Source organism: Mytilus trossulus, chromosome 3 (genome assembly GCF_036588685.1).
Source record: "Mytilus trossulus isolate FHL-02 chromosome 3, PNRI_Mtr1.1.1.hap1, whole genome shotgun sequence".
Lineage (NCBI taxonomy): Eukaryota > Metazoa > Mollusca > Bivalvia > Mytilida > Mytilidae > Mytilus > Mytilus trossulus.
The window spans coordinates 76232801-76256435 of NC_086375.1; the positions used below are offsets into that span (position 1 = coordinate 76232801).

At 31.5% G+C, this 23635-nt stretch overlaps 1 protein-coding gene across 1 annotated transcript in view; it reads left to right on the forward strand.

Moving 5' to 3' along the window:
* The window catches only part of LOC134712451 (ribosome quality control complex subunit NEMF-like), a 31236-nt gene extending 7855 nt beyond the window's left edge, over nucleotides 1-23381 (forward strand). The window contains exons 11-32 of the mRNA XM_063573987.1: nucleotides 550-612; nucleotides 765-890; nucleotides 1264-1424; nucleotides 2123-2227; nucleotides 2499-2562; nucleotides 3244-3332; nucleotides 3967-4070; nucleotides 4705-4767; nucleotides 6014-6184; nucleotides 6367-6425; nucleotides 14837-15216; nucleotides 16167-16277; nucleotides 16832-16982; nucleotides 17407-17460; nucleotides 18226-18303; nucleotides 18738-18903; nucleotides 19245-19291; nucleotides 19952-20002; nucleotides 20669-20772; nucleotides 21034-21077; nucleotides 21872-21951; nucleotides 22632-23381. Of these exons, the coding sequence (XP_063430057.1) occupies nucleotides 550-612; nucleotides 765-890; nucleotides 1264-1424; nucleotides 2123-2227; nucleotides 2499-2562; nucleotides 3244-3332; nucleotides 3967-4070; nucleotides 4705-4767; nucleotides 6014-6184; nucleotides 6367-6425; nucleotides 14837-15216; nucleotides 16167-16277; nucleotides 16832-16982; nucleotides 17407-17460; nucleotides 18226-18303; nucleotides 18738-18903; nucleotides 19245-19291; nucleotides 19952-20002; nucleotides 20669-20772; nucleotides 21034-21077; nucleotides 21872-21951; nucleotides 22632-22709 (2349 nt within the window). The 3' untranslated portion in view covers nucleotides 22710-23381. The remainder of the gene's footprint in view (nucleotides 1-549; nucleotides 613-764; nucleotides 891-1263; nucleotides 1425-2122; nucleotides 2228-2498; nucleotides 2563-3243; nucleotides 3333-3966; nucleotides 4071-4704; nucleotides 4768-6013; nucleotides 6185-6366; nucleotides 6426-14836; nucleotides 15217-16166; nucleotides 16278-16831; nucleotides 16983-17406; nucleotides 17461-18225; nucleotides 18304-18737; nucleotides 18904-19244; nucleotides 19292-19951; nucleotides 20003-20668; nucleotides 20773-21033; nucleotides 21078-21871; nucleotides 21952-22631) is intronic.
* Nucleotides 23382-23635: the final 254 nt, after the last annotated feature.

Below are 23635 nucleotides of genomic sequence, written 5' to 3' on the forward strand. Positions count from 1 at the left end.
AATTTTTAATCTGATTAATTTATTGCATGTATGCAGGACATTATTAGCGTTTACCACTAGGCAAACATGTATCAATCAAAAGGAACACAGATTTATATAAGAGCACTGGTTTTTGAATAACATGTATATTTCATATTTACATGTATTTACTCTTGATGCTATACATAATGAATTCTTTAAAAAAAATATGTTACAATAACAATCAATCTAAATAACTGAACTGCATACTACCCCATTTGGACTCAGGTGATTAGTCCCAACACATTTCCTTAATTTTATAGAGTTGTTCTTTGTAGTAAATAATGTTTATTCCTCTCAGTAATTGGTCAGATTTTTTTCTCTTTTAAAGGTCAACAATGCTATTTGATGAATATTTTAGTCTTGATGTAACATATTCTCTGTATCTAGTAAGATAAAACCACTGATGAGATGGCAGATTTGTGACAATTTTGGAGACTAAACTAGTTTTAATTTTACCACACATTGAATACCAATCAGTCAAATAACAAATATGTCAACAAAAAATTATTGTACTTTTCTTTCTTTCAGGCAGTAGATGAGTTTTTCAGTAAACTTGAAGGTCAAAAGATGGATATGAAGACTGTTCAACAGGTAACCAGCATAAATTTTAATTGTTTCACCAGTTGTTCAATATTATAGTTAAAGTTAATTTGTTTGCTCCATTAATCAATTAAACAAGCAAGTCTGAAAAGGAGAAACCAAAAGAAATTATCACAATTTAAATAAAATATTTATCTTTTCAGGAAAAATCAGCCTTGAAAAAGTTAGATAATATTAAAAAGGATCATGAGAAACGAATAGAACAGTTACAAAAGGTGCAGGATACTGATATTAACAAAGGAAGACTGATTGAGATGAATCTAGGACTGGTTAGTAGAGACAAATACAAATAGTTATTGATGATATTAAAACATGTAAAATGTATTAAATTCAGAAAAATATGTCATGCTACACAAGTCATTGTAATGGAGTTATTATTTACATACTTTCTTGACAATTATCAATCTTAATAATTTGTGAAATTACTCAACTTTCTCATGATATCAAAACCCACAAAGGCTCAAGATAAGATTATATTCACGAAAAAAAAATAAAAACTTGTTGGTTCTCTCTTGTTGTTTAGCGTAAGCAAATAGTTTTTCCATCAAAAGTTTCATTGGGCCAAATAAAGTATTGACAATAAACAAAAAACACTTGCTATATTATGATTATTGCTAATCATGTTCTTTTATTGATTTAAAGGTTGACCAAGCTATACTTATTGTAAGAAGTGCTTTAGCTAACCAGATTGACTGGGCAGAAATTCAGAGACTTGTAAAAGAAGCCCAACAACAAGGTGACCCAGTAGCACAATGTATAAAATCACTGAAGCTTGATACCAACCATATTTCAGTGGTACTTAAGTATGTATTGGTATTTTTTTTTATTTTTGAGTCTCTCTTCTTGATAATAAATAAATATATATAAAGGTTGTGACTAGTGCATGGTGGGTGTAACATGATCATATATACTATTGTTTTGTATTGTAATTTTAACTGTAACAATGAAGAAGTTTTTTTTGTGAAAATTATAAATACACTGAAGTTTGGACTTAGATATCATTGTAAAATATAAATGAGTGTTTTGAATAATAAAAAGGATCACATTGTGCTTATAACTGAAAGCATCTAAAGTATATCTGAGTAATGTGTATTCATTTATTTTTCATAGGTACCAATTTACATAAATTATGGAAAACTTACACGTTCATCGATATTTTATTTCATGGTTTTGCAGAAGTCTGCATACAAGCCTATAAAATATTTTCTATTCCTTGAACATTTAATTTCATAATTCACCTGAACCAACAAAATCCATAAAAAATTGTTATCCAACGAATAATAATAAATCAACAGTACACAGTATTCTATTTTTTTTAACTTGCCTGAAAGGTCTTATTTAAAATATCTTTAGAAGATCACTTTGGATGATTTTACTTATTTCATGTCTCATGCTATAAACACTTTCTCTTGTTGGGAAAATACATGTAAAACTGAACCTTTCATTAAATTTGTGTGGAATAATTTTACTTGTATATGTTATCATTGAATCTTTATTATAGAGACCCCTACTTTGAAAGTGATGATGAAGACCTGAATGAAGACATATTACGTCCAATGAACATAGACATAGACCTATCACTAAGTGCTTATGCCAACTCTAGAAAGTAAGTTTGTTACCATAGCTACTTTTATGTTCAAAAATATCAAATAATTTTGTTGCTTAAGTTTTTTGCTAACAAGAACAAATACAGCAATTTCCATGGTAATTTGTGACCTCTAAGCTGAACGGAACTTGTCAATAGGTAATTATACCAATTCTTGAAAGTAAATCTTTTCCATGTTATTATTAAAGCAGTACAATGCATAAAGAATCTTAATTAATAATTGTATTGTATTGTAAATATCCTCTTTACTCTTATAATTTCTCTTATGTAGATTTTTCGATATGAAGAAGTTAGCAGCTAAGAAAGAACAGAAGACTATTGAAGCCTCTGGCATGGTAGGTTTATGAATATTAAACTGTATATAACTAGATTCCGCGAGGTGAACCAACGCCTGTGAAATCGTTTTGGTAGAGTCCCTGAAGTGGATACCTTGGTATGCCGGGTTGTCAAATCATGCAAATGAATGCAATCCTTAAATAATAATAATTAAAATTGACAACAACACAATAACTAGGTTAAATACAATTAGAGAAGATCTTTCAAACTTATTCTGTCATGCACGTTGGTCCACAGATTATTGTGTTATTATTGTCGTTTGATTGCTGTCTCATTGAAGTATAACCACATCTCCTTTTATTGATATCTTTGTACCTGTTTGTGGGGATTTATTGTGATATGCTCAGTTTGACTGTCTTCTTATTTTTTAACCAATTAATCAAGTTTGACCTTTGATTTGATCAAACCAATGCTGGAGGAAGACATCTGATTGGATCTGCAAATACATAATATGAATAAGAATATAAGTACTAATTCATAAATGTTCCAAACTTATACCAACTATGTGTTAATATGGAAATAATTATTTGAAAACAACTAATTGATGCCATTATCAATTTAAAGGAATATTTTTTCATTGTTAATAGGTTTTGATTCACCATAAAGGTATACCCTTTGTACTTACTATTAATAGGGTAGAATTTTTCAGATTTTTTAGATATTTAACCTTATTTTCACAGGCATTAAAGTCAGCAGAGAGGAAAACAAAGGAGACATTAAAAGAAGTTGCCATGGCAGCAACTATCAACAAAACAAGGAAGACATATTGGTAATTGCTTTTAAAAAAATGTTATTTTTAACAAACTTCTATGCTGTTGATAATTTAATGATTATTTATTATAAATCCAAACTCATACAAATAGATAAGCAGATAACCCCTTTTGAAATCAATTGAAATTTTAATAAAATGTTTTTGACCTCTAAACAAAATTATGATCTCTGAGTTGATAATGGCGACAGTATCTGTGATAACTTAGATGAGGGAGGGTAGGAGGGGTCCTGATCCCGAAATCCCGAGCTTAAAAATACGAAATCCTGAGGTCCCGAAATTCGAAAAAAGAATTGGATTCCGAAAGGGTCAATCCTGAAATCCTGATCTTAAAAACACCTGATTTCGGAGTCCCGATAAAGGTCCTATCCCCCTCTTAGATAACCTCTTTAGATAAGTATTTCCTTCCTTAGTTAAACATTTAACTGAGGCCAATAGCTTGTGTATCAAAAGCAGTGGCTAAAATTTACCTTAAATGTATGACTTGAACTAAATGAGTTTTAAACTTTAACCGTTGGTGATGGTATTTTCCCAGAGTTAAAAGGAGTCAAATAAAAGCTTCCCCTAGATAATTTTAGCAAGATGATATGCATATTGACACAATTCATTGCAAATAGTATATTTAATTTTTTAGGTTTGAAAAGTTTTTATGGTTTATTACATCTGAAAACTTCTTGTGTGTTGGAGGTCGTGACCAGCAACAGAATGAAATGATAGTGAAAAAATATCTTAGGCCAGGTATGTAAACTCTAGTTTTACTGTGTATTATGATATTAAGATATTCAAGGAAAACTGTAGTTTTGTGTGTGGGAGACAGCACATGTGGTTTAAGACAACTCATATGACCAATATTTAATTCATTTCAGTGTAAAAAAATACCAACAAAAATGAGAATTAAGTTCAATAAGGACATTCAGTCATAAAGTTAGTGTGTGCATCCAGTTATTGAAGTATAACAATATTTAAACAAAAGAAGTTCACTATATATTTTCTTGATTTATTGAATATTTTGATTCAGGTTAAGTTTAACATCCAAGTTTATTTCTCAAATACTAATTGATCTTTAATCATATAACAAAAGGTGGTGTATAACAACATCATTAATAGTTGTTTTTAATGTTAGCTTATATTACATTGCTCAGTATGTACATATATATAGGAAGATGTGATGTGAGTGCCAATGAGACAACTCTCCATCCAAATAACAATTTAAAAAAAAGGTTAAACCATTATAGGTCAATGTATGGCCTTCAACACGGAGCCTTGGCTCACACTGAACAACAAGCTATAAGGGCCCCAAAATTACTAGTGTAAAACCATTCAAACAGGAAAACCAACGATCTAATATATGTTATGATGTTTATATCTACAGGTGATTTATATGTGCATGCTGATCTTCATGGAGCTTCCAGTATTGTTATAAAGAACCATACCAGTAAGTTACAGTAGATTAGGCCATGTAAAATAAATTAACTGGTTCTCAGATACTAAGTTCTAAAGATTTTAAGGGGGAAGGGTAGTACACAATAGTTGTATTATATATTTATGTTGAGATTGGCACTTTTGTTGAAGGAATTAAAAAATATAAAAGATCAATAAAAATTGTAGTAACATTGTGCCAATATGACAGGTAAACAAGACCATGAAATATATCATTGAAAACCAAAGACTTGAGTGAGGCAAACCTAACAGAAATAGAGGGGCAGTGTTTTTTTTTATATAATGAATAGATGACAATCTAATAAACATATTGTTTTAAACCCCCATTAGAGCACGTGACTTATTCTGTCATCAAATTGAAAAAAAATATATCGATGGATACACACCAACACAGTGCTATGGGAAATGTTGCAATGAAATCAAGTCCTATAAAATTTATGTGAAATCATTACCTTTCTGTCAGTTTAATTGAAGTCTGGAGCGGGCATGTCAGTTAACTGCTAGTAGTCTGTTGTTATTTATGTATTATTGTCATTTTGTTCATTTTCTTTGGTTACATCTTCTGACATCACACTCGGACTTCTCTTGAACTGAATTTTAATGTGCATATTGTTATGCGTTTACTTTTCTACATTGGTTAGAGGTATAGGGGGAGAGTTGAGATTTCACAAACCTGTTTAACCCCGCCGCATTTTTGCACCTGTCCCAAGTCAGGAGCCTCTGGCCTTTATTAGTCTTGTTTTATTTTAATTTTAGTTTCTTGTGTACAATTTGGAAATTAGTATGGCGTTTATTATCACTTGACTAGTATATATTTGTTTAGGGGCCAGCAAAAGGACGCCTCTGGGCGCGGGAATTGCTCGCTACATTGAAGACCTGTTGGTGACCTACTGCTGTTGTTTTTTATTTGGTCGGATTGTTGTGTCTTTGACACATTCCCCATTTTCATTCTCAATTTTATTAAGATGAAATATAACATTTTAATAAAAAAAAAACAATAAAAAAAAACATATACTGGAATAAATAGACACAAGCCTTAATTTTGGAAACCAATAAATACATGAACATGGAGGTGAGTAAAGCTTTAAGTATAAAGAACAGAAGTTTGAAGAATATATGAATATATGTATATATTTATTTAGTGTATTTATGTCTTTTAGACACATGGCATGATTATACACGAGTTTTCATATTGAAAATCATAGCTGTTTTTTAGTACCATATCTGTTATGATTTATTAGGTGACCCAATACCTCCTAAATCATTGAATGAAGCTGGTGCCATGGCCATATGTAATAGTGCAGCATGGGATGCTAAGGTTGTGACTAGTGCATGGTGGGTATACCATGATCAGGTATCTAAGACAGCACCTTCAGGAGAGTACCTAACAACAGGAAGTTTTATGATCAGAGGTAAGTAGTGTAATAACATTAGATTTTTATTCCATGCACAATGTATTTGACTTCTAAATATTCTCTCATAGTACTATTTTCACTGTTTGATATTTCTTTTTTGCTCTTCACAAAACTAAAATCTTTGAATTGTTTGCTAAGTTAATTGCAATTTCATCCTGACCTTTGTTATATGATTACAGGTAAAAAGAATTATCTTCCACCATCCTATCTTGTTTATGGATTTGCTTTGCTGTTTAAAGTAAGTATGATAATGAATACACTATTTGTAAGAAAGGGTAACATTTTTATGTTCTTTTATTTCAAGGTTTAATTAGGGCCCCGACTAAAAGTCGGGTCGCCCTATAGTGATCAGTCTGTCTGTCCGTCTGTCCGTCCGTCCGTCTGTCTGTCCGTCCGTCGTAACACTTTAACTTTGTGTCCGCTCCATATCTAGAAAACCATTATGATTTCATACTTTATACTTTACATGTTTATTAACCACCACCAGAGGGCGTGTCATGATGTATGTACAACTTTCTAGGTCAAAGGTCAAGGTAAAAAAACTTTGGTTTCAGTTGACAACCTTGTGTCCTGTGGTGATGATCGTGTCCGCTCTATATCTTGAGAACCCTTATGATTTCAAAGTTTATACTTGACATCCATTTGAACCAACACCAGAGGGTGTGTCATGATGTATGTACAACTTCCTAGGTCAAAGGTCAAGGTCAATAACTTTGGTTTCAGTTGACAACCCCGTGTCCTGTGATGAAGATCGTGTCCGCTACATATCTAGATAACCGTTATGATTTTATACTTAATACTTAACATGTTTATTAACCAACACCAGAGGGGGTGTCATGATGTATGTACAACTGCCTAGGTCAGAGGTCAAGGTCAAAAACTTTGGTTTCAGTTGACAATTATGTGTCCTATGGTGAAGATCGTGTCCGCTCCATATCTGGATAACCTTTATGATTTCAAAGTTTATACTTGATATCCATTTTAACCACCATCAGAGGGCGTGTCATGATGTATGTACAACTTCCTAGGTCAAAGGTCAAGGTAAAAAAACTTTGGTTTTAGTTGACAACCCTGTGTCCTGAGTTGAAGATTGTGTCCGCTCTATATCTTGGGAATCGTTATGATTTCAAATATTATACTTGACATCCATTTTTAACCAACACCAGAGGGTGTGTCATGATGTATGTACAATTTCCTAGGTCAAAGGTCTGTCTGTCTGTTGGTCTGTCCATCGCTCACAATTTTTATTCACACTATATTTATTTACCCAACGTTATTGACAGCAGGGCCCACAGAGATGGCTTCCATCTCAATGATATCTAGTTGATTACTGAGTACGTTTAAACTGAAAAAAGAAGTTAGAAATTAAAATTATAGAAAGTTGATGGTTAAGTCTGAACTATTCTTGATAAGTAAATATGTTGACACATGAATGTAGTTTTTAAAGGCAGTGCTTTAAGGCCTGACTTTTAAGTCATGAGGTTCATCTTTTCATACGCAATCTTTGCAGGGGGTCTTTTGGCAAGAAATAGATCCGGAAATGTTCGAATTTCTCCTCTTCTTTTTATGGTATAATATGGTTTTTGTTTCTTTCATTTACATTGGGGACTAAAGAAACGATCAGTGTGTATTGTTCGTTTTATAGAACTTGTTATTAGTGTGTATTTTGCATTATAAGCAGTCAACCTGACTACAAACTATCATTATGTGTATTCCGTGTGGAAAGAGGTCGGGTCAATTTCGAGTGTTATCCGACATCTAAAGATTCTTTAATTAGTTCAGATGTTGATATAACAATGAAAAGTCGACTGAATATAATTAATATTGCATCTTCTATAATTCAAAGCGGAATTTATGAACGAGAAACTGTAAAGCGTTTTCAATTTCGGTTCTAGTTATGTATGTTGTCTACGTATTATCCTAGTTCCCGGTACTACGTTCCGGGTATTAGCTATTTGATATATGTGATGTGTAACATTACGATCGGGTACCAGCCAATCTACGTGTGTATGTGTACATGATTTCCCGCCAAAATGACCGATTTACAGCTATGGAAAATAGTCCATAAACGTTCCGTATAATGATATGCAAATTCATAATTAATCGTAACTTTTTTTATCTTTGTATAATAAATATAACAAAATGGATTCCACAAAATTGAAAAAAGCATTATTTTACGAGGATTTCTCATATTTTTCTCACTTCCGGGCGCAGTAATACGTATGTTTTGAAGAAGCTAGAAGAATTTGACAAAGTGAATTGAGAAGGAAACGGATAGATAAACGTCCTTGCTATCAGGTAAAACAATTCAAATGTACAGAACAAACACATTTACTTCACACAAATAGTACAGGCTTAAGCTTTTTATTGTCTTACACGACTGTAGTCTAGTGTTTAAACGACGGCGGTGACCTACAAGGTACGGGTCATACTGGGTCAAGTCTAAATATATAAACCTATCCACGTGCTATTAGGAAGAAAGCATCGTAATGCAATATCTACAATTTTCCCTCCTTTATACATCGTTTAACCAGATATATTTCTCCTTTATACATCGTTTAACCAGATATATTTCTCTTGCAAATACACTTAAACACAGGTTGTATGTACGTATCTTTTCTAGTGTTTTCTTGTCCTTATTAAAGTTCATTTGTTGATGTTTAAATATTTTTGAACGACTGAACACAAGAGTGAATGAATGCAACAATTATATATACTGAAGACTTGGGCTGTACAATGATAGTGTACGTATATCAATTTCATACTGATAATTATTCTAGCAGTAATTATGTTAATTTAGGATGTAATGACAGGAATTCATGAGTTATGCCTCAGGCTTTTTGAAAAAATATCAATGACAATGTAAACAGAAACAAAACATTGACATGAATGATGCTCTCTTCTATGTTATAGTTGTTTGGGTATGTGTGTTGCACAAGTTTCAAAATAACTTAAGTTATAAAACTTTTTTTCAGGGCACAAACCCACTTTAAAGAGACTTGTCTACTGGTCCAAGGACACAGTTATCGTCCTTTGGTTTTCGTTGTCTACGAATATAGTCCCTAGTGTAAACAGTGTATAACTTGCATGTCTTATTTGATACACTTTCCCAATTTATTTCTTGATATTAAATGCATGAAATATCAAGTAGGGGGATGTAATTACATGTAAAAAAAAAATTGGGTGCTGAATCTTTATGTTAAGAAGTAAATTGGTCCAGTTCTAAAAGGTCAAATTTTAGCACGTCTGAAGCTGTCAAACTGAATTTTACACCCCCTTAACACAGAATTGTCAATATTTTGAGTTAGAGCTGGTAGAAGTTTCTATAATTTTGATATTATTTGTCTCACTGGTAGTACACTACACTGTAAAAATCTTTTTGAGAAAGAGCAGGTGCGATTTTTTTAATTTGAATTTATTGTCTAAAAGAAATGCACTACGAAATAACTGTGTTCTCGGGCCTAAGAGATGGATTCCTGAAATCTAGATTCTGTACTTTGGCAACTTTCCTGAATGATTTGCTGGTTTCAGTTTGTCAAACTCAATCAAAGTAAAGGATTTACATCTTTGGTTTACAGAAATTCTGTTAAAATGTGCCATTTTGGCATTCTACGGCTATAATAAGCATTTTAAAGCAGTTTACATTTTATGGCTAAGAGGCATGCTGACTTTCTATCTGACAGCTTTTTTGTTCCTGATATTTGTGTTTCTATGATTAAATCAAATTTAATTAACCATTTGTGAACTCTGGATATAGAGAAAAGTAGATTATCACAGAAAAAAAGTGCAGATATTTGTATTCACGGCCATGGTTAAACGGCCTAATAGATGTATGTAAAATGTGAAGAGCTTTGTACATCAAATCTGTAGTCCATCACAAATATTTCACTAAATCTGTAAAAAAAGCACTTTATTATACTCAGTACACCTTACTCCTTTCATAGGCTACCATTTTTTTTCTCTGTATGATAGTAAGTGGTCCAACTTTATGCCTATTAAGGCTAAAACTAAATGCAAGTTTTCCATTGAAAAGTGAAAAAACTGGCTATCAGACTATATTGTTTCTAAAAAAATTAAATGCAAGAGTCCTTTTGCAATTAGACTTCTTGTATCATAACGCCTTAGCATAGAAATGAGCAAAAAGTTACACATTTTCATTTCTAATAGCTTCTGTGTGCATTTTTATATGTCAATATGGGCTACCGCCTAAATCGACTCTAAATAATTCTCAGTACTACATGGCCCAAGACCATTTTATACTCATGTGGTATGCTTTTTGACACTTTTCTATACATTTAAAGTACATTTTATATATATGAAAGAATAAATTAGGCATAAAAAACTTCAAAATCTTCAAATTGGCTGAGAAAAATGCATATTTATATAAGGCGTCCCTAAATTGGAAAATCTCTATTTTCAGGCATAGGCTTATATAAATTTAACTTTGGAATAATTACAATACATCTGATAAATAAAATGAGTGTTCAGATGCTTTTAATACTTAATATTTGATATTCAAGAGCATTTAAAAAGCAAATTTTTGCAAAATTTAAAATTTTAAGGCCAAAATCTTGACAGTTGAAGATATTTGATTTACACGTCAAAAATAAACATTCAAATGTCTATATTAAAATGACCCTAGTATCTCTAATATATGTCATATGGCCATGAAACTTGGCAACCTATCTCACAATTGCCTAAGCTTAGGTTATGCAAAGTTTTATAAAGATTGGTCAAGTTTTTCTGTCCTATTAGGTCCAAGGACACAGTTATCGTCCTTTGGTTTTCGTTGTCTACGAATATAGTCCCTAGTGTAAACAGTGTATAACTTGCATGTCTTATTTGATACACTTTCCCAATTTATTTCTTGATATTAAATGCATGAAATATCAAGTAGGGGGATGTAATTACATGTAAAAAAAAAATTGGGTGCTGAATCTTTATGTTAAGAAGTAAATTGGTCCAGTTCTAAAAGGTCAAATTTTAGCACGTCTGAAGCTGTCAAACTGAATTTTACACCCCCCTTAACACAGAATTGTCAATATTTTGAGTTAGAGCTGGTAGAAGTTTCTATAATTTTGATATTATTTGTCTCACTGGTAGTACACTACACTGTAAAAATCTTTTTGAGAAAGAGCAGGTGCGATTTTTTTAATTTGAATTTATTGTCTAAAAGAAATGCACTACGAAATAACTGTGTTCTCGGGCCTACTGCCATACCCATTTTATTTTCATGCACCATTTGCAAGCAAGATACTGAATGGTTTGCAAAATTAAACATCAGGACGGTGTCAAATTCAAACAAAAGAACTAATCTGGATGAATATTGTAGGAGAAATCTTGAGGAAAGTTTTGATTTGTGGAATTGGTTTTCCTGAAAAGTCATTCATCCTAGCCTGCAGAAAGGAACTATAACTGTCCACCACCAACTGACGAGCTAATGTTGAGCTTCACATATGGAATTACTCAAATACCATCAATGTCTTTGTTTTCAGCACAGATTTCACAAGTTATGACACAGCTGTGCTTTTTTTATACCTGTTAAAGAGCTGTATACCAAATTATTTTTTTTTATCAATAAATATATATTGTGTATTTTAAGAACTTGTATTTTGCCAAAAGATGCATACTAGTGAATGAAAGTGGTGCAGTTCATTTTGCTTTGGTATATAGAATTGAATTACAATTGTTCATGTTATTGGAATGCTTATAAAAATAAGGAGATGTGGTACAATGTGTTTGATATTTAGTGAGTTTATCAAGCAAAAGTGAATAAGAAATAGGTATAAGCAGTTACAGGTACTACTGTACATTCTCAAACAATGAGAAAAACTCATACCGTAAAGAGAATTTCATATTTACAAGCAAGTTTTGTTTTTGCGTTGAATAATTTTCTTCTATTGTTTTCATTGCAAATATGGGAAGTGGTTAAAATGCTAATGAGACAGCTGTTATGGCCACAGAGCCTTAATTGAAAACTTCTTTTTCATTCATACCGGTAGATTTTGCCTGGAGTTAGAAACATATCTGCCAACTTTTCAAAATGCACATGGGGGTTTTACGTGAAAGATGGTCCATATAGTCATAGAAAACCTTCAAGGGGGCCTTCAAATGGAAGCAGGACAAGTTGCCCCACTATTTAAAAAACCGCCACAAACTGATTTATCAAATCGCCCCACATGTGAAATTGGTTAAATCATGTTTAATATTACTCCTGCTAACTCGCCCTACTTATAAAAAAACGGTAATATTTAGATTAATATATATATACAATTAAAAATAAAAACTCGCACCACCCTAATGAAAACTAATCTACACAGAATACAAACAAACCGAAAATTAATTTAATTACTATTATTGATATATACTGAGATTATAATTCTAAAAAAAACCTGATTGTTGAAGAATAACTGTAAGTTTTGAAGCTTAGTTATTTGCATAACAATTGAAAAGAAACCAGTTAATTGTATCAAAATGCAATATAAGGAATTTAACTTATATTCAATGGAATAACATCTTTTTCCATAAGTGGGGCGAGTTGGCATTACTAAATTCATCCTGGTTAATAATATATTTATCTAGATTTCACCCATTTCCATTAGATGGGACCAGTTGGCAGGAGTAATATTAACAGGATTTAACACAGTTCACAAGTGGGGTGATTTGGTAATCCAGGTTGGGGCAGTTTTTTTGTCGAGCCTGCGACTTCTGTTGCAGAAAGCTCGACATAGGGATAGTGATATGGCGGCGGCGATGTTAGCTCAGTTCTTAAAAGCTTTATATTTTAGAAGGTGGTAGACCTGGATGCTTCATACTTTGTATATGGTTGCCTCATGTTACGAAGATTCCGTCAGTCACATGTCCAATGTCCTTGACCTTATTTTCATGGTTCAGTGACTACTTGAAAAAAAGTTTAAATTTTTTGTAATGTTAAATTCTCTCTTATTATGCATGTAAGTAATTGGATAACTATATTTGGTATGTGCGTACCTTGCAATAGGTCTAGTATATTCGGTGTATGGAAGCACTGTAAGGTGTACATGTCCAACTGGCAGGTGTCATCTGACCTTGACCTCATTTTCATGGTTTAGTGGTTATAGTTAAGTTTTGGTCTGTTTTTCTTATACTGTTTGCAATAGGTCTTCTATATTTTGTGTATGGCATGGTTGTAAGGTGTACAGGTCTACCTGGTAGGTGTCATATGACCTTGACCTCATTTTCATGGTTCAGTGGTTAAAGTTAAGTTTTTGAGTTTTGGCCTTTTTTTCTAATACTATATGCAATAGGTCAACTATATTTGGTGTATGGAAATATTTCATGATCTACATGTCAGTCGCACAGGTTTTATTAGACCTTGATCTCATTTTTTACGGTTCATTGCTCAGTGTTAAGCTTTTGTGTTTTGGTCTGTTTTTCTTAAACTATAAGCAATAAGTCAATTTTATTTGTTGTATGGAAGAATTGTAAGCTGTACATGCCTACCTGGCATGGTTTATCTCATGGTTCAAAGGTCAATGTTTAGTTTTCTTGGTTTATGTTAAGATTATGTGACAGTTGTAATAACGCTTTATTATTAGGACTATCAACATAATATCAATGATTAGTAAAGAAGGCGAGACATTTCAGTGTGTGCACTCTTGTTTTTAAAGTGGGGCGAGTTAGTGAAATAGTGGGGCGATTTGTCATGGATTCCCTTCAAATATATTCTAATGTGTTTTTTGGCTTCTTCGTGCATTAACAAGCTCATAGCCATTGTTGAATTAATTGTTTTCTTTAAAATAGTCGACAAAATTGCTCTTACAAAATTTCCATTTGGGAGCCTCGAGCTCGATGGGGGAAATACTCTGCAAATACTGACAGTTGACAGGTATGGTCATCAAAAAAGTTGACATGTTACTATGTACATTTACCATTATGTTACTTGATGTCCTTGCTATACACACAGTACAGAGAGTCAGAGACTAGTCAATCTTTGTGAACTTTTTTTTATGGGAGTCATAGAATATGTGTATACAATCAATAATTGAAAATAGTCTATTTATATTGAAAAGGAAAAGTTCTTATATGTCTAAAGAAGAGGGACGAAAGACACCAAAGGGACAGTCAAACTCATAAATTTAAAGCAAACTGACAAGGCCATGGCTAAAAATGCATTTCATGGGAGGCACAGAAAATATACTGTAAACAGTAGACTAGATATAGGTGAACTAGGTACAAAAGAACTCTAAATCTTAAATTCTACAAACCACCTCTGTTCTATGGAAGATAATGATATAACTGGACTAGAAATACACACAACCTGTAATTAACTGCCTTTACAGCGCTTTCGCGCTTTGATTCTCATAAAGTGAACTCTCTAGCTACTAATTATGCTTGCTTTTTGATGTTATATGTTGAGCCATGTCAGATATTTATTTAATTTTGTATGACAATACCTTCTCATAAGAAGAACCCTTTTGATGATATTTAAGGTTATTATGTCACAGCTTAAGGAATTGAGAGCTATAAATGACTTAAATGTTTGATGAATTTAAGGTTTCAGGATAATATTTTTTATGAAACACTGAAATGTAACATTGTGCATGTTGTGAGTGCGGTATTGTGTTCACCATAGTTTAGTCTTATATTTTAATGTATCAAATATTTTAGCTAGAAGAGGGCAGTGTATCTCGCCATAAAGGTGAAAGGAAAGTCAGAACACATGAGGATGACCTTGAATCTATAGCAGACTCTGTAGCAACAGAGAGTGACCTTGGTTTGGATACAGGTAGTATAAACAGTGATAGTGATGAGGATTTGGATGATCATAAAGAAAATGAAGAGGATTCATTAGAGGGCAAAATGGAGAAAGTTGAAATAACCATGAAATCAGACAATGAAACATGTGATGAAAGTGATAAAGACAAATCTATTGATAAAGTGACAGATATTAAAGGACAGTTAAATGAGGAAAACACTTCTGATAGCAGTGATGGTGAACAATCGTTTCCAGACACCAAAATTACATTACAGCATGTCAAGGGAGATAAGTAAGTATTTTAATTTGATTTTATTTCAGGAAAAAAAACTAGATATATTTGAAATATACCAAATACTTATTTGTTTGTCAGAAAAAGCAGAAGTTTATGTTCTGGATCCTGTTATACAACATGAAATTGATATGATGTAAACAAAAGTACAATTTATTAGAAGTTATTGTTTTAGAAAAAAAAGTTTAAGCATAATACTTATCTTTGTTTTTTGCATCTCTAATCTTATGTTTTGAAAGATACTTAAAATTTAAAGCCTACAATTTTCAGTGAACAGGCCAGTAAAGATAAGTAAGTCTTCAAAAACAAAATCCTTCTTCACCTATGCAAGCAGTTTCACTCATTGATAATGATTCAGTATAAGTTGTCAAATTTGTTTTAATAACTGTAGATTTGATGGTAAAATGGAGTACAACTTTTTAAAATCACTTTGGAAACATTGATGTCTGTGTCTTCTGAATTTTTACCAAAAATTTATTGAATTCAATAATTGCAGATTTTTTTTTTTTTAACTATTATAGTTTTCAATTTTTATGGAGTTGCAAGTGAAAATATTTTTTCTTTAACCTTTATAATATATCTTTAACATGTTTATGTATACATATGTATCACCTTTTAAACCTCAAAGCTAAATAAGACATTTCCTTTCACCTTCCTGTCACAGATTCTTTCAAATAGCACCAATATTTATACCCTTTCAAAAAATAAAAAGCAATTAGCATATTCCATTGTTTATAAAAACTGACATTTTAAGTTGGTTTCTGAACTTGATTTCTGCAACTCAGGTTGCCACTTGAAGAGTTCGAAAAGATCTTTTAATTATGTAATCCCCTATGCTGTCTGTTGCTTCAAAATGAAAAAACAGTACTATCTATTTAAGTAGTATAGCTTTATTTATATGGACCTATTAACTGCTGTCAGTTTGTTAATTGATAAGTACATTATTACAGATATGAGTTGCATAGAGATCGAACTCCTAGTGAAAGTATTGAACCACCTCAGGACCCTGTCCAAGATCATGTAGATATAAAACAGAACAGGTTGTCAGCCAAACAGAGACGGTAAGACTCAAGCTTTTAATGACATGTTTCCACAGAAGCATATATTCATTGATTGTTGCTTGCTTAACACCCAGTATTTATCAGCTCACCTGGCCCAAATGAGGTGCTGGCCAAGTGTTGTTATTTTGTAGCCAAAGTTTATTTTTTTTATATGATTTCAAAAACCCAAGTAGAGTCAGGTGAGCGATACAGGCTCTTGAGAGCCTCCAGTTATTTGATGCATATGTATCATAGACAATTTAAGGGGAACCTGGTGGCCGTGGTGATCTACATAGTCTAATGTTTCACTAGAATGTCACCACAGAAGTTGATCCTGTATGTGGCAGGAGCACTCAACACCAATCTTAATTGACTAGGATTGTCAGTTTTCCTTCCTAAAACATAACATTATACGAATTACACCTTACTAAACAAAAAGAAACTGTAAGTTAAATGTCAACCAAACAAATAAGTCAGATAAACTTTTTACACAATAACAAATGATTTTAACAAATTGTAATAGTTCATATATTTAGAAAATGATATTGATCTTTGTTTTATATATTCTTTTCCAGAGAATTGAAAAAGGCCAGAAAGCAACAAAGTGCAATTTCAGAAACAGAAAATGAAAGTATAAAGTTAGAGAAGAAACCACAAGAGTCAGAGAAGAAGCCAGAAGAGTCAGATGTAAAATCTATTCAACAGAAGAATAACAAAAATAACAATGTGAGGATTTTTTTATGTGAATTTCTTGCTTATTATGAGTATTTGGTTCCTTACAACATCTACATGTCCATCAGACAGGTTTCACCTGACCTCAACCTATTTTCATCGACCAGTGATCAAGACTATAGTTTTATGGTCAGATCTGTTTCTCAAATTATATAAGGAGAAGGTCAACTATATGCGGTGTATGGAATTATTGTCAATCTGGCCCGTGTCATTGGAGTGCCCTCTTCAATTTTAATATAAAACATGGCGGAATGTAAGCAAATCTCATGAATTCAAATTTTTCTCTTATTTCTTGCTTATTGTTCTGTATGAATAAGTTGCTGGAATGTTATACATATTTGATATTGGATAATATTAGATACCCTTTGTCTTACTCAAATTTATATTGTTGTCAAAAAGATTGTTTTCTTTTTAAAAGGACACTAACAGTGAACAACAACAACAGCAGCCACTACCTAAACGAGGACAAAAGGTAAATATTTATAAGAGAAGCTGCTGAAATTACCTCAGTACATATTAATATTATAGGTTTATTGCATGAATATTGGGGAATATTGTCCAGAGTAGAATTTTATATTGCACGAGCTAGCGAGTGCAATATATGTTCTACGAGGGACAATATTCCCCAATATTCATGCTATAACCCTTTTATTGTACAGCAATACTAATATTTGAAAGTAAAAATTGGTTTATACTAAGATTTTGTTTTTGATGACGTCATAAATTTTGAAGATTTATTGCACTAGTGCATTATTGTAATTTATTGCACGTTAACTTTTGGTTACTTTCTGTGGGAAATATTATATTGATATGCAATAATATATGTCCATGCATTTTAGACACATTCTACTAATTGCAGTTAGCTGTAAATTTGGAATATAAATAAATATTTTATATGTTGTTTTACATGAAATATGCCATAAGTTTTATTTCATCCCATGTCATAATATACTAAATAATGCGCTTTTCTTTAGGAAAGGGAATTTTCATCGAGGAAATACATTTGAAAATAGTTAAAACATTTTCATGATAAATATAAACAATTATTTTCCTACTCAGACAGTTATTTTTATGGAAAGTTGAAAAAACTGTGGTTTTAAGATTCAATTTTTATTTAGCACATTTTCCTCAATTTTTTTAACGAATTAGATGAAACAAGATATGATCAGATATGAAACATGAACTCTTTCATGGACTTTAATCTAATTATATCAATATTTTGTAATTTTTCACACAGAGTAAAATGAAAAAAATCAAGGAAAAGTATGCAGATCAAGATGAAGAAGAAAGACAACTAAGAATGGACATTCTAGCTGTAAGTTTTTATATCTTATAACCCGACACTTACACACAAACTGTTTTTGTCTACCTGGAAACATAGCTTCAGAATTGAAGCCATGATCACATAGACAATTCAGATTTTAGTATTAGCAAAGACATTCCTTGTCATCTAACTATAGAGAAATTTTAACATGCTGTTTCTTATTTATTGTTTTTTCACTAGTTACTTTATGTTCAGATGGTAATTGAGCCTTCCATTCTTTGTCATTTAGCTTCTTTTTAGTGTTTTTTTTTTACCACTTTTACTCAGTGGTTTTATCTTTACCAGTTTTTAATTTGGGAATGCTGACGACAGACACATGTACTAATGATAATTCTTTTATGAAAAATGTATTCTAATCAGCTTTGCATCCATGTTAAACTTAAGATGGAAATATTTTCATTCTTTTTATTTTCAAATATCTTTAGTCTTCTGGACCAAGAGAAGAAGACCAGTCAACAAAAAAGAGTAAAAAGTACAGGAAAAGTCAGAAGTTACATAGTGTTCCTCAACAGAATCAACAGAAAGGGGGTCGTAAGATGCCTGTTGTCAGCATGACAACTACCATACATATTGAAGATGAAGATTTCAAAGGTTACTAGTCTAATATGAATGCCTTTTCAAGAGACCATTGCTATTTTGAATTTAATTAAATTAAAATCTGATTACAAATTTGCAAGGATATTGAGGCTTGTAATTTTTTAGCCACTACTGAATTTACTGAAGATCCTGGAAAAGACTTTTGTTCACTTTAAATATTTTTATTGTCCTGCAGGTTTTGGAATTACTAAAAAAAGAATATTCACTCCCATCACAGCAGTAATACAACAAGATAATTGTATTTATAATATTAACTTGTAATTCAATATGTAGGTGTATTGAATTTTAATAACTCTGCAACAAACAATGATTTGAATATTACATTCATCTTTCAGGAATATACAATAAAGAAAAGATGCAAAAGACTAAAGACCCTCTTGAGGTTTGTGTAAAAAGTAATTTGCAATGAAATCTGTTTGAAGGGAGCCACAGGTAAAGTGGGAAGATTTTTTATTCAGCTACTTTATTGCATTTTAAATTTAATTTCTCAACTTGAGGAGAGATTATGGTATGAATTGGGATAGCATTTTTGAAACAAATTTACTTCATTATGAAGAAAAAATGAATGATATCAGGAAGCAATTAGACACAAATTAAAGGAGGAACATGAAAAGCAAAATAAAAGGAAAAATTTAAAAAAAACGATATTTTCAACAAAGTGTTCAGCAAAATAAAACCACTAAATGGGGGGATTTGATGAACTCAGAATGGTACAAAGATTTTGCTCCACTAGCTGCACCAATCATCTTTAAATTGAAATTCATGAAAAAATGATGCTTAAGTAGCTGAACTAGTGCTTAATGTTAATGTTTTGAGTTGTTAATTTAAGGAAAACTAAATTGTGTACGTAATAAGTTATACTTACTTATTATAATAAATGATCTACCCAGTAATAGAACTTTCAGTTTTGTTTTGGTTTTTGAAGTTAATTTTTCAGCACTTTATGATTAGCATTTTTAAAGTGTACATTTTACTGAGAACAGATTTTGTAAATGTTGATAGACAGACGCAGAAAATCAGTTATTACAATTTTTTTTTACAGGATGGAGAATCAGACGATGAAAATGAGGATGACTCAAAACAGAAATCTGAGGTATGCTTTTTTATTGTACTCTTACTTACAATGCTGACTAAATGTGCAATTATTTATCAAGTTCCACAAAAATCTGTTTTTTATACAGTGTATAATGCTTTCTCCATTTAATACCAGTACGTATATTACCTGTGCTGAAGGCTTTATCTTCAGTATTGAGGAGCCATAAAATAAATATATGATGTATGAGTAATGATTTGAATGTTGATGATTACATTTTGTACTGGGCTTAGAAATCTTTTGAAATGCAAGGGTTGCCAGACTTTTTATTCTGTTTACAGCTATTTCCAAAGTATAAGTAATAAGTCTGTTAAGTTGAGAGAGTATAGATATACTTTATAGCTTACTAAATGGTATGGGGTTACCTCATTGTTAATGGCTGTAAGATGACCTGCAACTGTTCAATGTTTTATGTTGTGGTCTTTATGGATAGTTGTCTCATTGTCAATAATTCCACATCTCCTTATTAGTATAATTTCATACTGCATTACCACATGATACTGATCTCTTTTCTCTTCTTAGAATATCTAAACTCAATGAATTATATTTTGAAAGTTCATTGTATGTTAGCTTCAGGACACAAAGTTGTACTGACTAAATTTGGAAATCTAAATAAGGAGATGCAAGACAGGTTACTTAATTTGATATGATCATGTATAATTTTAGGATATTCAAATCCTTGACTCACTCACTGGGTTACCTGTACCTGAGGATGAACTGTTGTATGCTGTACCTGTCTGTGGTCCATACAATGCACTTCTCAACTACAAGTAAGAAAACAGTAAATACTAGTATCATTTAATGTAACCCACAGTTTTCAGACACAGGTTTATGTATTGAACTAAACTAATTGTCTTTATTAGATCAAAGTTAAATACAAATGATCAATGCAGCAACACTTATCTTTGTCATAAACAGTTTTACAAATAACTTTAATTTAAATTTGAGATTCTCTCTTTTAAAGTGAGAATTGTGTTTGTTATAAAGCTGAGAGTTTGTAGTAATTTCACATCATCTATCCTATATTTTAGGTACAAAGTAAAGTTACAACCAGGTTCTACAAAGAGAGGGAAAGGTATGATCGTTTGTTAAAATAAGTTCCCTGCTTTTGTATGTTATACTGCCACACTTTCTGTTTTTCTGTTACTTTTTCTGCCACACTTTTCTCAGGTACTATTGAGCAGAATTAGTATTTTATCAGTTGCTTGACTGATGAGTAGAAGTGTTCGCATATTTGGAATCTGTCAGGTACCTGTGTAAGCCTAAGATGACCCCTAGATATCTATTGGTTATTTATTATGTTTGGGTTGCTAGATTATTTATGTCAATGTTGTCTCACTGACACTTAACAGTGTTGTTTCTGGGGTTAGCAGCATCAAAAAAGTTTCTGATAAGCTATTCTAAAGGGGAATCACTTAATACTGTAAGTCAATGATATTTGGTATGCAGTTAAATAAGATATTTATTTCTGCCCTCCTCAGTCCTTGTTCATAGACTATTAATAAATTTCAACATTTGCATTATACTTTTAAAATTTATAAAGAAACAGGTGACACAAACATCCGTGTCAACAGGTTTTTTTGTAAGAAGAATTTGGGTTTTGTATTGGGAAATATTTTTTTTTGGAACTTTTTAACCATTTTAAATGGATTCTATACAAACATTTCTCTATTATATATATAGACTATATTGGAAATATTTGTTTAATTATATTTAGGCAAATAAAAGAAATAAAAAATTAAACATGCAGAATTTCTATATACAGAATTTTATAGAATATTAATGAATCTATTAACTGTAACTTGTCCTTAAAATAAGGATCTCTGAATTGTCAAAGATTTATCCATCTATTTATATATTATATTTCAGCATGCAAACTGGCACTGAACATGTTCGTACATGACAGACACATACAACAGAGGGAAAAAGACTTGACAAAAATATTAAAGGTAATTATACTTTAATTCTTTACTCATAATTAGTATCCTACAGCTGTCAAATTATCTTAGGAAAGTTGCCATTGATAATCTTGATACAGATGATGACCTGCAATAAGCTTGAACTTAGTGCAACAACAATTTGAATACTTAAACTGATGCTGATTTACAACTTAAAATGGTTGTGTCTGTCAGAACATAATATATGCATTCTAAACCTTTATAAAGCTTGCATGATAGTTTTCAGTTTTCCAGACTTAATTACTACTTTTGAGAACAACAATCTATACATCCTATCTATTTATGGTCTTTATTTTTGAGTGCTAACAAACAATTTGAATAAAGTGATGTTGTTCATAGAGCCTGCACATTTAAAGATGATCCATGTAAACTTTTCGATCCTTTGAAACAACTAATTGTAAAAGGTTATCAATTTAACACTGCAATAAAATCTTTGAGTATTGATTTATAGGTCCTAGCAGTGATTTTGTTATCAATAAATAAAAAAACATACTTAATATGTAGTCCTATACAGTTATGAACACTTGCAGTGCTATATCATGTTGGTATTCTGTAGTATTCTTGATATGAATTTTGGACGAAATTTGAAAGTGGTATGTAGCATTCTGTATGTTTTGACTAGATTTCCAGTTTTTCAACAAATTGTGTAATTTTACTGGATTTTTTTTCAGGATGCTGATGTTAGTAGAAACCTTCCTGGAAAAGTTAAAGTGTCAGCACCTAATATACATAAAGTTAAAAGGAAGTGACCTCGGATCTTCAAAGTTCAAGAGGAGACAGGACAGTAGACTTGAAGTGATGTCATGCAAAATTTGTGAAATTTATATATATAAAGCTTCATTTTGATTTATTCTAATTTTCACTTTGATGAGAAATATATTAGTTTTATTTATGATCAGTGACATGAGATGAAGAAAACATAGTGAAATATGGAGGATTATGTTCAGTGTTGTTCAGATCAGTACTATTGTACATTGGATTTCAAATTATCATGCTGTAAACAGTTGAGAAATATTTGTATTTATATTTTAAGATGTGTAATTTTTACAAATTGCAAATTGTCAAACATTGTGTTTCAAAAAGGTAAATTTATTAATTCCAAACACATTTTTAATAACAATGTTTTTTTACAGTACATAGGTTGACCACTTAATTTTGTAGGAAGAGACCCACACATGGGATACTCTTAAAAGAATTAAATTGATTTTGCAGCATGTTTTGTCCCAAATTATACTTTATCCTCTATAAGGATATAATTTTGCATCATATTGTTTATTTAAAAATGTTTTTGAACAGAAACCATTATTATTATAACAAGAATACAAGAGGTTGTAATTTTAGGACAGTTTGGCTTATTGATATTGATTGTTATCATGTTATGGTCAGTTTTTGACAGTAAACAATAAAATATATAAAATTTGTTCAGAAGTTTGAACTTTTCTCTACGGAACAAGATATTGTAGATATGCTGTATCATAGAAGTTTTAATGCTTAAAATGATGTGCTACAATTAGAGTCATCAACCAGTTATTCCTGAAATACCACACATTTAACATTATATATGCATCCAAGAAATGTTTCTAGTCTTTCTTGTGCTCTTGCAACTTTTAAGGAATTACTGTAATTCTATCAAGTGAACCAACACCTGAAGTGGTGATTATGCAGTAGGGTAAAA